This window comes from Leptodactylus fuscus, chromosome 4, assembly GCF_031893055.1.
Source record: "Leptodactylus fuscus isolate aLepFus1 chromosome 4, aLepFus1.hap2, whole genome shotgun sequence".
NCBI lineage: Eukaryota > Metazoa > Chordata > Amphibia > Anura > Leptodactylidae > Leptodactylus > Leptodactylus fuscus.
Window position 1 is genome coordinate 160350093 of NC_134268.1, and position 18096 is coordinate 160368188.

The window sequence follows — 18096 nt, forward strand, 5'->3', positions numbered from 1 at the left end:
TGGCACTATATACCAGTAATAAAAATTGTGGGTGCACGTAACCCCCATATATTCTTTGAATTCCCAGTCAGACAATGGCACTATATACCAGTAGTAAAAATTGTGGGTGCACATAACCCCAGTATATTCTTTGAATTCCCAGTGAGACAATGGCACTGTATAGCAGTAGCAAAAATTGTGGGTGCACGTAACCCCCATATATTCTTTGAATTCCCAGTCAGACAATGGCACTATATACCAGTAGTAAAAATTGTGGGTGCACATAACCCCAATATATTCTTTGAATTACCAGTCAGAAACTGGCACTATATAGCAGTAGCAAAAATTGTGGGTGCACATAACCCCAATATATTCTTTGAATTACCAGTCAGAAACTGGCACTATATAGCAGTAGCAAAAATTGTGGGTGCACGTAACCCCAATATATTCTTTGAATTCCCAGTCAGACAATGGCACTATATACCAGTAGCAAAAATTGTGGGTGTATATAGCCCCAATTCTATTGCTAGGGGACTTGCAGGGTATTTCTGAGGTGAAGGTGGGGGGGCACACCGTTGGAACGGGGATTTGGGGTGTATATATGGGGTATACGGGAATACACTGTCAGTGTGTTCCATTCAGGATCCTGGGAAAGCTGGGTTGCGGCGATTGAGCCCGTCAGTGCCACGTTACACTGACAAGCTTCTCCCTGGAATTGAAGTTATATGTAAGCCCAATATATTCTTTGAATTCCCAGTGAGACAATGGCACTATATGGCAGTAGCAAAAATAGTGGGTGTATATAGCCCCAATTCTATTGCTAGGGGACTTGCAGGGTATTTCTGGGGTGAAGGTGGGGGGGCACACCGTTGGAACGGGTATCGGGGGTATATATCGGGTATACGGGAATACACCGACAGTGTATTCCATTCAGGATCCTGGGAAAGCTGGGTTGCGGCGATTGAGCCCATCAGTGCCACGTTACACTGACAAGCTTCTCCCTGGAATTTAGCTCTTATAAGAACTGTTGGTTGTCTTCTCCTTCCTATCCTAGCCTGTCCCTGCCTACCCAGAATCTAAGCCCTAGCTAACTGGACGGAAACCTCCGTCCCCGGTGAATTGCAAGCTCAGAATGACGCGAAGCTGGGCGTCGCTGTTCTTTTAAATTAGAGGTCACATGTTTTCGGCAGCCAATGGGTTTTGCCTACTTTTTTCAACGTCACCGGTGTCGTAGTTCCTGTCCCACCTACCCTGCGCTGTTATTGGAGCAAAAAAGGCGCCAGGGAAGGTGGGAGGGGAATCGAGTAATGGCGCACTTTACCACGCGGTGTTCGATTCGATTCGAACATGCCGAACAGCCTAATATCCGATCGAACATGAGTTCGATAGAACACTGTTCGCTCATCTCTAATACTGATACTTTTTTTTAAATTTTTTTTAAGAAGTGTTCACATCAGAAACAGTTCCCATGTAGAGACAACAACACTGATGTGAACATGGCCTTAGCTGGTTTAATTTTCTGATGATATAGTTTTTATTCTATTTTCATAACAAGACTAAAGGGCATCTATACTGCCTGAGCTGTTTTGGTCTGAACAGTAGGTTACAGATTTGCTTTATAGCATCCGTATGGACAAATTAAACCTATAGTATGGATGTGGTTCTAAACCTTCTAAAAGCAGGCTCTGTGACCTGTGCAAAAGTGACTGTGCAGCAAAGGTAGAGGATGTACTGTAAATTGTGACCATATAAATGTTACCCTTTGCTGTAATCTTGCCTATGAATATAATACAACAAATAATGACAAATGATCTCTACAGAACAGGAAGCAGCAGCCTGTTATGAGGCTCTTTGGTGAAAACTACCAGATCTGACATTGGGCAGGGAAGACATCACTGAACACTTACTGTTGGGACAGTTACTGTTCCATATATAGCGAGTATTGTGCACAGGTACCATTTCTTAAAGGGGTCTGTCAGCAGTAAATTGGTTATAAAAATAATCACACTGCCATGTACAGGGGATTCTACAGTTTACACATAGGTCTCTGTTATTTAGATCCCCATTTTCATGGAAATGGTCAATCTATTCATATGCAAATGAGGGAGAAGTGGTATGGGTGTACCTTAACTTGTCTGGGCTTTGGTCTCAGCTGTAGATTACTGGGCAAAACTTTTTCCCCTCATTTGCATATGACAATTTACATGAAAACTGGGTTTCACTATAACAGAAGCAAATTTGGAAACTACAGGTTACAAATTTACTGCTGATAGACTCCCTTTAAAACAAGGCCCATGCACAATACTTACTGGACTTCAGGTGCGAGACTATGCCTTTACAATCCCTTCTAAACACGTAGTGATAAAGAAATTCAATTAAAAAATCCCAAAAAACCAGCATAAAATGTTTACATCAAGAACATGTCACAATTGTTTAGGAGATTTGGAAACAGCTATAAGGGCTCATTCACATCTGCGCCCGGGACTCAGTTCTGCAGGTTTCCGTTTCCTGCACAAAACAGGGCAGGAGACGGAAACCTGCTGGCATCTTTCAAACTCATTCATTTGAATGGGTATGAAAAGTGTCCGGCTGTGTGCGCCGATGAGCGTTTTATGCTCTCCGCAACGAAAGTCCAGACACTGGTGTGAACCCAGCGTAAGCAACTCATACCCACTGAAAAAAATTTACTTTACAGATGCACGATCTTACAGTAACATGGTCGCTAAGAGTGGAGGTGTCCAAGAATTCAAGAATTGCTTAGTTATTCATTGGAGAAACCTCCCTTACAGAAGCACTAAATATAGGCAGGGTGAATCCTAGGCACTCCACCTTACAGTTGATCCAGAAGATATTAGATAAGGTGAAGGGGATACTAGTGCTAACGGGCTACACTTTTTCCCCTATTTAGGACAATGTCCACTATCCAGAGTTCTCTAGGCTTGAGAGCTAAAAGTCAACAGGCCTTAGACTTATTTCTCAATTATTAGTGCACTCCCACGTTAAGGCGGATAGGAGTGGGATAGAGGGGGGGGGGTGTCATTTGCGGTTTAGGAACTTGTTTTCCATTCTGTATATGAAAAACTATATGATCTCAAAAACTATATGATCAGGGGGCAACACGGTGGCTCAGTGGTTAGCACTGCAGCCTTGCAGCGCTGGAGTCCTGGTTTCAAATCCCGACAAGAACATCATCTGCAAGGAGTTTGTAAGTTCTCCCTGTGTTTGCGTGGATTTCCTCCCATTTTACAAAGACATACTGATAAGGAAAAATGTATATTGTGATCCCTATACAGGACTCAAAGTCTACATAAAAAAAAACAAAAAAACAATATGATCAAAAAGCAATGGAGGCGTCCATACAGAAACAGGAACACAAATAGAAGTATTTAGGTTGATATTAAAGGATTAGACATTGTCCCCTCTACGGACTGAGCTGCCCCTATTACAAGATGATGTACCTGCACAGGCATATCTTCTGGCTTACTTGACCCAGTTAACACTGAGACACAGCGAGAGAAAGCTTCTTGTAGCACCTAAAACAAATTAGAGACTTGGTTTATGCCAAAATGTAACCTACAAGAACAAAAAGTTTAACAAGCATGTAAAAATATCATTAACACTCTTAAGATAAGGGCTTACAGGGCTGTAAGAGGATTAGGCAGGTGGATTTAGGCAGACTGCCAGATACTACTTGTGTTACAAATCTCTAACGCTATTTTATGGTGAAATAGAAGGGATATGTGAAGTTTCTCACGTAGAAGGTAAATAAGAAATTGGTACCTCTATGCCATTCTCTCTCCTCAGCTCCTCTGCGTTAAGTGCTGAGCAATTCACCGTGTGAAACGCCAATTCAGTGGCAGCAGGAAGAAGGGAAAGCTTGGAGAAAAGCTGATCATCGGAGGTCTCCATGGTAATCGTTCTGATCAGCATAGGGTAGCCGGCATACTTGTAAGGCTGTAGATCTATTTAAAAAAAAAAAAAAGAACATTTTACTCTACTTTTCTGTAAAGATTGTCTAGACAGAACAATGGGGCAGATTTGCTAATAATATTGACTAAATTTTTACACAGTGCAAGCTTAGACAAAACTGTCTCAGAACGGATCACATATAAGCATGGGTTGTCGTTCTGGGAGTCGGGAAAACTTAATCCGCACATAAATGTCGTTACCTTTAGGAAACATGCGGCCCGCATAGACTATGATGGAGTAAAAAAAAAAAAAAAAATGTGGAGAGGGGAACAGAAAGGCCCAAATGCGTATGTGAACCAGGCCTTAGGGTGAGTTTAGATGGTAGTATTTGGTTTTCATTTAGAGCATCAAATTCCAGCCATTGCTTTCAACGGGATGGAGAGATCAGAGCAGGACGCTGAAAAAATAAGCGCCCTGCGGCTCATCAGCTCCGCTTTGGCGAGCAGTAGGGCAGGAAAATGAAGGGGAATCTCCAGTAGAAGTGCCAGATTTATCAGAATATCTAAAGCTGTTTGACAAATTCTTCATATCATTACACTGTCTGGTAAGCACTTATTATTTGGCTTGTAGCAACAAAAAAATGAGCCAAAATTTTAGCAAATGGTGTTGCAACTTAGGCCATACCCACTTTGCAATAAGCCACACTGCTTGCAAATGTATTTAAAAAGTGTCACAAGGTATGTTGCACAATTTGCACCTATAACCCTGGGATCTAAAGCTCCATTCTGCATTCGTCTTGAGTTCATCTTCATCTAATACTTGGTCACAGTATTTCTATCCCTGTCCTACATTAATGTTCAAGATTATTTCCTAGATATTTCCTAGATATTGTTAATGTCTCTATATCATTTTAACCTGTTTATATACTCAACATGTGAAGTACGGTATATATGCTAAAGAAAACTACTGTGTGTTGTAATCTTTGCATATTTTCTCAAACAAAATGCTTTAGATCAGATCTGTGTATATTTTATATGATGACAATCTAAATCTATACAATGGTCTCTAGCTTTGTACTCCTGTTCTCTGTTGTCACAATCAGTTGGCAAGTAATTAAATTAGTATCTATTGAAACTCTAAGGTAGGGTTCACACTATTGTTGGTGTCCGCTCAGAAGGTGTCCGTTAAAAAAAAAAAAAAAAATTAAATAAAAATGGACACCTATCATAACGGACAGTAACTGATAGCTACACTATACTGTAGGACATGCATGATGAAATCTCCCAATATTCTTAGCAGTCTCAAAATTGTCCTCTGGTGGTATGTATTCTGGAAAGTGCACTCTACACATCTGCTTAGATATAGAAATCTACTGGTATAACTACACATTGCAATAAAAGACTTCAGCTAAGCTACTCAGGACTTGAAGCTGGTGTACTGTTTCCAGTGGTGACCAACATTTGTATAGCTCTTTGGATTTCTCAATCAATACAAGATAAATTGTGCAATGGACTTGCCAAGTGATTCAACTTTTAAACAGATAATACTAAAATATAAACTGAAAGATGATTTTCAAAGATGGACATATAAAAAAAAATAAAACAACCTTTCAGTCTTCTAAATGAGTGGATTAAGAGAAAACAAGGAGCGCAGCGTAGTAAACAGATGCATATAAAAAAACACAACTAAAATATAAATCTACATTTACCTTCCTTGTGCCGATTAAATAGAATGCTCTGAGTTTTAAGAATCAAAATGATATTTTCCGGATCTGGCCCATCGACAACCTTAGTTGACTTTGTACATAGGAACTCATAGGCTTTGTTTACTTTTTCAAACATATCCTAGAAAAGAAGATAAGGAAAGTAACAACTCAGAACTAACCTCTTGAATACGGTACTGCAGTATAGATTTACATATGAACTCAGCCTATGTACTGGAAGAGATTAGCAACTACTATTGTAGGAAAACACTTTTTACTCCTTTGTTGTATAACTATCAGAGTCAATGCTATAGGTTGCCAATGAGATTTTTAGCTGATCAATTAGCATAGGAATGGATCACAGGTTCCAACCACCTATGTAGAGTGCACCTTCTTACTACTAGGAGCACCTGGTGAACTCTAGTCTTAACTCTCATAGAGACCTTGTGATGGAAAAGCTGATTTGGTGTTGGATCCCCACTAGTAGTCTGTACAATGCACGCCTGGGCATTCCCATATAAAATCCCACAGATCGGGGAGGACAGCTCCACACTTGGCGCAGGTTATGTGATCCAGGTTAGCTAGAACTAGGAGATTACCAAGGCCATTCAATGCTAAATGCATAGGTTTAAAACATTTTTGTTTTAAACCTTTGCTGCTTTTTGCTGCTTTTTTGAGCCAAAGCCAGGAGTGGATTTAACAAAAGGAAGTATTATTGTTTCTTTTATATTTCCCATTGCCTCTGAAGCCACTCTTGGCTTTGCCGTTACAAAAACTCCCCCAAAACAACAAAATACACATCTGCAACATATGATGGCCTCAGCCTTCAAAGTAGTACAGACCCTACAGTACCATAGAGACTGTGTGCTACTATTTAGGGTCAGAGTACATACAGTAGTTTGCTATGTGTATGCTGCACACTAATCTGTCATAATACAAAAAAACCTGAATGATCCCAATTATTTTCAAGTCATATACACAAATTTAGATATATTCATATGACTGATGAAAAGTGACACCGATGGTGAACACTGAAGTGTTTGAATCAACTTCTTTTAGATGGTACTAATGTGCAATGAATACAAACCCTTCCATCTGGATTCTTGTCTGGATGGTATTTCTGAGCAAGTCTGAAGTATGCTTTCCTTATCTTGCTCTCTTCTTGCCTTAGATAAAAAGAAAAAAAAAAATCTGATATATGCAGAACAGAATCCCAGAAAGGGCATGGCGTGCTAGAGATTGAAGCTGCTTAACAGCCTAAGAGATATACTTCATTGAAGTTTTGATATGTAAATTCCTTTCGCTTTCTTTAGTTTACAAAGTGTAAATCTGCACACAACATCAGAGCTAATTCTCCAGGATAGTGTTTCAGGCCATAAAAGCTCATAAATTCAATGCATAGCAGGAAGAAAGAGCGACTGCTGAAAAACACAAATTAGTCAATGTCAAATGAATGTCAAAAGGAATGAAGTATCGCTCCTTTACTTTGCGTTAAAAGGTACACAACATTTAAAGGGGGTGGCTAGGTTTATAAAATATCTCTGTGCTAATAGATGAATCAAAAGTTTAGGTGAGCCTCCGAGGTACCCCTTACATGACCCTACTACTGGGCCAGTCATTGGGAGTAAGTATTCCTAGGAACGTTTTTTTCTCTGAAAAAAAACCCAAAATTTGTTGAAATGGCCATAAATATGCAAAAGATCACCCAACAAATGAGCTAGATAGACTGTCGACATCACATCAACCCATGTAAATGTGCAGCCAACAGATGCAAATGGGATGGGGATGAATAATCTGTTCATTCCCACACAGTAATGATGATCTGCTACACGTTCTTTACCTCAAACCTTTACTTTGACATTGGGATATAACAAAAGGATGTACACAGACCACAACATACTTTTTTAATTCAATAAGATTTGTTTAGTCAATAGGTTAGATCAGTATTCTTTAACTTACTGGCCCTGTCCTTTAGGAAGACCAAGAACTTCGTATGCATCATCAATAGACATACTTGGAGGTTTCTTCTCCACTTCCCGTTTCCATGCATCCAAAGTATCTTTCAAAAGTTTTACCTAACAAGAAAAAAACACCACAACTAATATTCTATAGATACATTGTTAATCCATAATGCTGCACCTCCCTACATTTCCTCCCTCATCTCTGTCTACCACCCAACCCGTGCTCTCCGTTCACTCAATGACCTAACACTTACATCCTCTATTCTCAGAACCTCCCACGCTCGTGTACAAGACTTCTCCCGAGCTGCACCACTTCTCTGGAATGCTCTACCCCGGACAATCAGATTAACTCCCAATTTCTACAGCTTCAAGTGCAAACTAAAGACACATCTTTTCAGACAAGCCTATCACAATTCCTAATGTAAACCCTTCCATATAGTAATTAGAATTCCTAAAATTAACCTCTGTTCCAGCTCCCACATGATATGATGCCATTTCAGGCTAACTTTATATGTCCAAGCACCTTCCACATGTTAAAGGACACGACTGGTGATGGCTCATAAAGTTTTATGTTTGTGTAATGACAGTCACCTCTATTACATATTGTCTGACTTCTGTATAAGTAATGCCGCCCCTGCTACCTCTTGTGTCACCCCCTATACCTCATAGATTGTAAGTTCTTGCGAGCAGGACCCTCAGTCCCATTGTGTGAAATGACTTTCTTTGTAATGTATCTTTCTGTCTGTATTTGAACCCTACAAATTGTACAGCGCTGCGGAATATGTTGGCACTATATAAATAAAATCTATTATTATATATTAATGCACACAAACAACAAAACAGCAAACATCTCTCTCTCTATAATATATATATATATATATATATACACACACACACACACACACATACATACACACACATATATATACACACATATACATATATAAATTGTGACTTACAGGATCCTTAATAGGCCAATTTGGGAATTTTAATGTGTCGCAGAAATGTTTCAGATAGTAGATGTTACAGAACAGCTCGTTCTCCAGTTGAGGATAATTGATGGCTGGGATGGGACAGTACTGGTAAAGTGCCCTGGTGTTACTTTGGAGTCGGGGGCTGAAATCGGCCAAGTGGGCGGCAATCTTTTCGATCATGAGGCGCCTAAAATGTGTCAACAATTAAAAAAGCAACAAAGATCTAGAGCAAAATGTATAAAACCATAAAAACCAATATACTATAAATATAAAGTTAAGCAAGAATGCAATATTCCAAAATGGAAGCATCTACAGCTAACAAAATGGATTAACCAAAAAATCCAAATTCCATATGTACAGACTATTGGTCTGACGACTTTTCAATAAAATTATGACCACAATGACTATACAATTGTGTGCTATGCAATTGAAATTTCACTGTAGTAAAATGGATATGGATATGAATATGGTTGTAGAGCATTCACAGTGATACATACCTCATTTCACTGCTCCAAATAGCTTCTGGAGTATCAAACTCTCCAAGAAATATCTCGGAAAATTTCTCTGGCTCATAGTTTTCCAGATAGCATACCATAGCTTCAGGGAGAATGTGACCAAGGATGCTCCGCTGAAAGATGTCAGTTCCTTTGTTCTGAGAAAAAAAAAAAAAGTCAGTAACAAAATGCAAGTTAAATCCTTATTAATTTATAGATATGCAAATCAGTCAGTAAATGTATAGGAGTCACGCTCGTCCCTGATGTACCTTATGGCTGATTTGCATACCCATATAGATTATCATCTGTAGAGTGATTGTGATCATAAAGTTATGTATCTGTGCCGAGTTAAGGCCTCTACATGACATTAATAATAGTATGGTAGGCATTCAGAACCTGACAGACTCTCGAACACAAAACTACTAAACAAAGCTAAAAATATTAAACCTATAAGAATCGGAAATCAGGAGCTGCTTATTTAGTTTACTAGAGGTGGCGCTTCTAAAATTTTCACTAGAAAGGTATGGAAGGATCGCACATTGAGATTAGGAGACTACAGTTCCAGATCGATAAAGTTCTATTGGCTTGTTTCTCATCTGGTTAGTATAAATTGTGAAAAAAAAACCCCCCTCAGATTAACCCTTATGTTCTCCCTGACCGTTTATTTTGCTCGTTTTCAGATGGTTATCGGCTCACTGTAGAAATCCAGATCCCACGCTGTTTTTGGTTTTCGCTTCCATTCACAAATGGCAACCCACCAGAATACAACAGTGGGCATCAGGTTAACAGACCCCTATCACATGGTAAAGGCACAATGTGTGCCACTGTATACGGCATATAGCGTCATACGTTGGCAATAGCTTTTTTTTTCTTGCAGCTGCCACTACATAGGAGAAAGCAGCAGACTACTCTTTCCTATTAAGTAGACCAACAAAGGCCAAAACGACACTATTGTAGTCACTGACAGGTAAGTGAGGGTCATGGGTTAAGTTTGAAGCATGTGCCAGGAGTTTGCCTTGTACATATGCTAAATGTGCTAGGAAAATATAGTGTGAACTGAGTGTTACCGAAGGAAAATTTTGTTAAAACATTTATTAGCCACTAAACCCCTGTAGATAATAGGAGGCTTGGTAGTAAAGACTACTTTAGCAAATCGTGTGTGCACTTAACTACAGATGTTAGTATTACCAAAGACTGTGCATACCTCTTCTGATCTGAAAGCCTGTTTAGTATGAGTATATTTGAGAAATCTAGAAAACAAATAGAACAAAATTAAAGTTACATTTCACAATCTTTTTTTTTTTTTTTTTTTTACTTTGCATACTGTGATTTTACATCCATATAGGATATGTAATGGTATTATATGCTAGCTGTAAATTCCGGAAAACAATTACTTGCCAGGTTCATCTGGCATTAATCTAATGTGTGTGACAACCTTAGGAAAACAGACCAATGATGTGTATTTTAAGAATCCATAAAAATTGCATATGTCTCTGCCTTCAAACAATAATGTATACCAAAGTGTATTCTGCCACAGAAGGAAAATCCACAAACTACCACATTGAGGACATGCTACACTCTAATATGCATCCCAGAAAAGGTTGATCATGGGTAAGAAAACTTAGGATATACACATCTAAAGAGGTGAAATTTAATGTTCTATTCAGTGTACTAATTCTAAAACATAACACATCATCTGTGTAAAACAAGGCAAGTTATAGGACAATTTCCCATAAGTTTTATGGGAACACAAGCAATAAGTGCTGTAGTAGCGGTTCATTGACTCCTTACCTGGCTATAGGAAGCACGTTGGAACCAGTGTACATCATTATAAAGAAGAACACTCCAGTGAGATAGAAACGAGGCAGCTGTGGGTTGTCTTGCATGATGTGATAGAGCAATATGGAAACCTTCTCTACCAGGATGGGGTCAAACGTCAGCAAAAGCTGAGGAATGAAATGGAAACACAACTGCATTCAGCCAAAGCAAATAGACCACAGCAGTGGCTTGAAGGGGAAAATTTCAATGGACGGTGAAAAAAATGTTTAGAGCCAGTGAATATTTCTAAACCTTTTTTTCGTTGTTTAGCATTTCATGTATTGAGAAATGAAGAAATAAAAATGTAGATGGGGAGAATACAGCCCAAAAAGAAACCATAACAACTGTAGGAGCCCAGTCGTCAAAATAGGTAATGTTACTGACCTGTGTGATGTGAGGAAGGCAAGTGTTATCTGACAGCAGTCGCTTTATTTTAGGCAGTGGTCTAATAATGGCATTGTCTTGGTCCCTGGAAAAAACAAAACAAAAACAACTTTAGTCATCAACCACCTAAAAACATGACTATTTTACCAAGCACATATACACTCTACAATGACCCTGCATACAATGGCATACACTGATACCAGAGATAATTCATTAAAAGGTGAGAAGGTCCAGCGTACAAGCATCTGATCTACAAGGTCTGGGAAAATTATACCAGCAGAATGGAGGCAGACGAAGTAATACGTTCTGTTAAAGAGTACGTTCTAAAAGTGCACACCCTTGTTGGCCAACTGCTAGTTTAACCATCAGCTTTTTATTCTGACTTTTTTTTTTTTTTTTTTTTTTTTTTTTTTTTAACACATACAAGATTGGTTCAGCCAAGTGTACATATGTTTTCAATGGGGAGAAAGGGGTAAACCCATGTCAGACATCTCTATTGGCAATTTTCCATGTAATAAAGGAACAGGCATATTAAGAGTCATCATGCTTCATTCTTTCTTCCCCCAGCAGGAGTCTTGAGCAACCACATCCAGACATTCTAAGTAACGTGTATGACCCCTTTTGTGAAGCATATAGAAGGAAAAGTGTCAAGTATTCTTATGATAATTAAAGATTATGTAATAATACAGAAAAAACAAAACACGAAAATAAACAGAGAAAGTTCACAATAAAAAAACTGGTTAGGTGAAAAGTTGACTATGGATTTTAACATGTAATCCTTTTTAGTCCATTGTTAAACTGGCTGCATCAACAACATTTAGGCCCGCTTCACATCCCCAAATGGAATACCGAACGCAGATGTGAACCAGCCCTTAGTCTGAGTAATGCCATGCTTTAACAAAATGTATAAGACCTCAGTTTTTAATCAGCTGCAAGCAACACATCTATGGGAATAAACTAGAGGAAAAACATGACTTCCTCTCAAAGAAAAAGGGTAAAAAAACCCAAAACAAAACAAAAAAAACGACCATATACTATAGGCCGGTAACATTACATTTTACTTTAGTAAGGATTAAGGAGCAAGATCCTAATACAATATGTTGTATTTTAGAGGAATTGTGAATTAGAGAGCATATAAAATGACTTGCCTGCTGGGAAAGTATCCACACATGGTTATAAGCATATTTAAGATAAGGGTGGCCAAATCAGTTTCATTCAGGACAGCTTGTCCGCTTGCAAGCAGACACCATTTTAGTTGAGGAATGACTTGCAGTGGGCGCCAACCATCCATGCCTTGGGCCCAGCAGCGAGTTTTGGGACTTAACACTCCCTTGGCCCAGAATTCTTGCATCTGCCAAAAGAAAAAAACGTAATGAAATTCTGCACTCATGATTACTGAGGATTTATCTTTGTACAGTACATAAAAAAAAAAAAGAATTATGCACATAAAATGTGAAATTGTTACCCAAAATAAGCAATTCTACCTCCAGAAAGCTGTATGGACCACTCCGTTCCTTGTCGGCATTGCCAAAATACCATTCCTTCTCACTCTCCCTCTTCATATCAGGAGAGGCTTCAATGACATTGCTCTAGTAAAGGAATCATAGATACAATTTGCATAGATACAATTTTTTTTATTTTACATGACGTTGCTTTGCAATTATTTTTCACTACGGATACAAATAAGTGATCTAGAGTATGTACTTCCTATGTATAGATATAAAAAACTACAAGGTTATGTAATACTACATCAATACTGGTGACATAATGCTATTAGGAAAGGGTGAATATGAAAAATAAAAATATACCAACATTTCCTCTATTAATCTCTTCAATTCAGTTTAGCTTATTTTGTCTCATATTACAATCAGAACTTAAAAGATATATAAAGAAACCACCTCTATAGTATTACTGTTTAACCTCATTCAATTGGGGGTGTGGTACAGCTGAAATATTGACTAAAGCCAATGGAGTAGAGAAACACATGATGTTGGGAGGTGGAGAAGGCAGGGGGTAAAAGAGGACGGTAAATATTCATCTCAGGTTGGAAGTAGCAGCTATCGGCCGGTTGAGTGTTTGGCTGACAACTGTTGAAGGTGTAAGGCTCCCGCTCACACGAGACAAGAGGGGGCGGATTTTGGCGCGGAATCCACGTCATAATCCGCCTCCTCACAATGGTGGTCTATGTAGACTGCTAGTGTTCTTTTTTCCGCTAGCAGCATGTTGCCGCTAGCGGAAAAAAAGAGACGAGCTGCCCTTTCTTCAGGCAGATTCCATGGCTGAATCAGCCGCGGTGTCCACCTCGCGACAGCACCCTCTGGACTAGGCCCATTCATTTGGGCCTAATCTGGAGCGGAAAGCTGCGTCGGGATGCTGTGCAGTCGCGATGGAATATGCACACGCATAATTGCGTGTGAACTAGCCCTAAAGGTTTTGCACACTTTTGTTACGGTATAACTACAGTAAAGCTGTATGGCGTAACTCACCTGAAGTGGAACCGTGGCTCTGCTGGTGTGAAGATGTGCTAAGGTAAGAAGATCAACCAGGATCCTTACTCCATTGGAGTCCATGACATCTTTCACATTTTTCTAGAATATTTTAGAAAACATTTTTGTTTTAGCTTTTCCTTCCAAAACATACATTCCTCTTTGTATCCAAGTTATTGAGAACAGAGGGCGACTTCAGCGCTACTTACCTTATTAAGAATCAGCTTGTTTAAAAATAAGATGAGCCTGTCCCTTTCCAGTCTGTCAGTGCACTGAAAGAGAGAAAAGGAAACGCCATTGAAAAGTCTAGTTACAGAGGATCGGCACGCTTTATTTAATAGTCAGAAGCTCACTCTACATGATTTAGAAGTTATTCCTGTCATGGGAAAATACTGCACTAAATAGAGATAAACCTCCAGACTTTATCCAAGATATCTTCATATAGGCCTTTGACAAGTTGTTCTCCTGGGCCTCTCCACAGACCTTTATCTAATATTTGTATATATAGCATTCATACATCTTATCTATAACTTTATATGCAATATAAGGGTCTGTCCCACAACAACAATTTATTAACTCATTATAAGATCTCTGGGGGTGCCTTCACAAGAATAAGGGTCTTCTTGTCCCCTGTATGAATGGAGGGAAGGTTGTAGATATGTGCTATAGCACTGCGCTAGCTTCATCAGTCTTAAAGACTTTAACTGGAGCTGCAAAGTGCATGTGGGAACCTTATTGTCATTATTGGTACGAGTCTCAGGGGTCATATATTTTGCATGTATACCGTGCATAGGTAAAAATTTTGTATTCTGGGACAACCCTTTAAACTCTAATCTAGCAGCAGGAAATTACTGAAAACACTGCTACATAAAGGTAACAAGCATAGAAACACTGGTGAATGCTGTAGTAATACTTCACTTCTTCCTATAAGATCTATAGCATATAGTAATAAGAAATATGATACCCTCTCAAGCATTCCAACAATGTACTTGGTATCTGTGAATGCTCCTATTTCTTCATGGCACCTGCCATAGACAATTGCCAGGGCTTGTAAACATAAACACTTCATGTTCACTTTTGGAGTGAGGAGAAATCGATGGTAAAGTTCATTGAAGAAGTCATACCTATAAGATAAAAAAGAAATTATATATATACACATGACTAAACTGATGTAATCTAGGTCTGAATACAACGTCATAAGAAATGGTTCCTTACGATTGCTTTATTACACTGTTTTCCTCATTCTCATCTTCCTCCAAAAGCAATCTTAGGTAGTAGTCTCCTATTTTTATCTCATCAGCCAGACATTCATATTTCACCTTGAACAAAAGACAGAACACATGTGAGATAAACAAGAGAAGGTAACAGAATACCGTACAGAAACTTCATAAGCCTCTTTAAGTGTGAATTATGGTTCATATCCATAAAGCGCCCAAAGAACCACAAAAAGAAGCATTAAAAAGACCAAATATTAAAAGTCATATGATCTAATGATGGTTCTTGTATTTCCATTACAAAACAACATATTGCCATTTTTCTTGTCAGCTATGGCTGAATTTATTTTTGGTTTACCATAAGTGGCAACAGAAAGTGAACTTACATATCGGTTATTACTTTTAAAATGGATTCTAAGCAACACATTACACACACATATAATATTATATATATATATATATATATATATATATATATATATATATATATATATATATATTACAGATTAAATCGCTCTCTCTATACACACACACACATAATATTACGCTCTCTCTATACACACACACATATATATATATATATATATATATATATATATATATATATATATATATATAACAGATTAAATCGCTCTCTCTATACACACACACACACACATTTACAGCCCACTTAGAAAGCTTATGTTCAGATAACCAAAGGGTATTCTTTCCCTGGCTTGCAAATAATTACCAGTAATTTTTCCCAAAATTGGAACATGGGCTTATGGCATTAATGCCATACCTCCCAATTTTGAAAGGACAGAAACAGAGACGGGATTAGTTGAAAATTAACCCTGTCTACTTCTAATTTCACTCCGCACGTTCTCATTCATTTCTGTTTGTGCCCCATTATCAGTCCCTATAGTCAGCCTAACATGATATGCCCTACACTATAATGCTCCCTCCAATTACCTCATAGTATAAAGTCCCCCTGCAGTTGTCCATAGTTTAGAGTCTCCCTCCAGTTGCCTTCACTTTAGTGTCCCCCTCCAGTTGCCCCCAGTTTAGGGTTCCCCTCCACCTGCCCCCACAGGTTAAAATCCCTCTCTTGTTGCACACCATAGTTTAATACCCCCCTCCAGCTGCCTCACAGATTTAGGTCTTCCTGCAGATGTCCTGAAAATATTATGTCCCTTTCAAGAAGTCTGTCTCAGGTGCTTGGAAAACAATTTTTGACAACAGACAGTGAATAGTAAGTTAGACAGAAATTCTAAGCATAGTGCAGACCAAGCTTTACTCTGGGAAAATTACAATGACAAACGTTGTAATGTTTATGTGAACGTTCCCTCCACTAGCACTCGAAATCTGAAATGTTCATACAATGATGGAAACAAGTTTATGTAGAATACAAGTAAAAGTTGTTGCCCTCCAGCCATACCTCAAACTCCTGATAATTCCAGGAGATCACCGTTGAGCTGCCAAGTTCTCGGTCAACGTTAAATGCTCTCATCTCTGCCTCTAGCGTGTCTCTTAACTCCTCCCTGGTTTTAAAGTTCCAGATCAAATTTGATCGAGCGTGATCCTGGTGGAATCTTCAAAAATACAAGCAATTCAGGTAAAAATTATTACCGAAAGATAAAATCTGTAGTTGGCTATGATGGTATTAAAAGTAGCTGAACATTTCTGGCTAATGTAATCTGGTTAGAGTAGACTCAAGGTTCATTGTGCTATTCATTGACATGGGAGTGGATGGTAAGATCTTATATGGTATACACTCACCAGCCACTTTATTAGGTACACCATGCTAGTAACAGGTTGGACCCCCTTTTGCCTTCAGAACTGCCTCAATTCTTCGTGGCATAGATACAACAAGGTGCTGGAAGCATTCCTCAGAGATTTTGGTCCATATTGACATGATGGCATCACACAGTTGCCGCAGATTTGTCGGCTGCACATCCATGATGCGAATCTCCCGTTCCACCACATCCCAAAGATGCTCTATTGGATTGAGATCTGGTGACTGTGGAGGCCATTGGAGTACAGTGAACTCATTGTCATGTTCAAGAAACCAGTCTGAGATGATTCCAGCTTTATGACATGGCGCATTATCCTGCTGAAAGTAGCCATCAGATGTTGGGTACATTGTGGTCATAAAGGGATGGACATGGCCAGCAACAATACTCAGGTAGGCTTTGGCGTTGCAACGATGCTCAATTGGTACCAAGGGGCCCAAAGAGTGCCAAGAAAATATTCCCCACACCATGACACCACCACCACCAGCCTGAACCGTTGATACAAGGCAGGATGGATCCATGCTTTCATGTTGTTGACGCCAAATTCTGACCCTACCATCCGAATGTCGCAGCAGAAATCGAGACTCATCAGACCAGGCAACGTTTTTCCAATCTTCAATTGTCCAATTTCGATGAGCTTGTGCAAATTGTAGCCTCAGTTTCCTGTTCTTAGCTGAAAGGAGTGGCACCCGGTGTGGTCTTCTGCTGCTGTAGCCCATCTGCCTCAAAGTTCGACGTACTGTGCGTTCAGAGATGCTCTTCTGGCTACCTTGGTTGTAACGGGTGGCTATTTGAGTCACTGTTGCCTTTCTATCAGCTCGAACCAGTCTGGCCATTCTCCTCTGACCTCTGGCATCAACAACGCATTTCCGCCCACAGAACTGCCGCTCACTGGATGTTTTTTCTTTTTCGGACCATTCTCTGTAAACCCTAGAGATGGTTGTGCGTGAAAATCCCAGTAGATCAGCAGTTTCTGAAATACTCAGACCAGCCCTTCTGGCACCAACAACCATGCCACGTTCAAAGGCACTCAAATCACCTTTCTTCCCCATACTGATGCTCGGTTTGAACTGCAGGAGATTGTCTTGACCATGTCTACATGCCTAAATGCACTGAGTTGCCGCCATGTGATTGGCTGATTAGAAATTAAGTGTTAACGAGCAGTTGGACAGGTGTACCTAATAAAGTGGCCGGTGAGTGTATATTCTGGTATACAGGCAGACCAGATGGACCACGTAGTGTCTACCATAAATATTCCATGATTTTGCTATGTTATAGGTGAAGAAAATTCTAATGAAAATTACAAACCAAGAATAATGTAAAAAATTTAGAAAATATGGACACAAAAAAAATACTTTTTTTCTGATATCGAAAGTTTGTAGAGAAAGGCAAAATTCAAACAT

At 39.2% G+C, this 18096-nt stretch overlaps 1 protein-coding gene across 2 annotated transcripts in view; it reads right to left on the reverse strand.

Annotated features, from left to right (window-relative positions):
- Nucleotides 1–18096, reverse strand: part of DNAJC13 (DnaJ heat shock protein family (Hsp40) member C13) — a 122750-nt gene that overhangs the window by 34347 nt on the left and 70307 nt on the right. For both annotated transcript variants that reach the window (XM_075271278.1, XM_075271277.1), the window contains 17 exons: nt 16339–16492; nt 14923–15026; nt 14672–14831; nt 13917–13979; nt 13708–13809; nt 12706–12810; nt 12370–12572; nt 11222–11306; nt 10811–10965; nt 10224–10269; nt 9023–9177; nt 8511–8712; nt 7550–7665; nt 6678–6756; nt 5597–5732; nt 3760–3941; nt 3438–3512 (listed from right to left, as the gene is read on the reverse strand). In XM_075271278.1, coding sequence (XP_075127379.1) covers nt 3438–3512; nt 3760–3941; nt 5597–5732; nt 6678–6756; nt 7550–7665; nt 8511–8712; nt 9023–9177; nt 10224–10269; nt 10811–10965; nt 11222–11306; nt 12370–12572; nt 12706–12810; nt 13708–13809; nt 13917–13979; nt 14672–14831; nt 14923–15026; nt 16339–16492 — 2122 coding nt within the window. The remainder of the gene's footprint in view (nt 1–3437; nt 3513–3759; nt 3942–5596; nt 5733–6677; nt 6757–7549; nt 7666–8510; nt 8713–9022; nt 9178–10223; nt 10270–10810; nt 10966–11221; nt 11307–12369; nt 12573–12705; nt 12811–13707; nt 13810–13916; nt 13980–14671; nt 14832–14922; nt 15027–16338; nt 16493–18096) is intronic.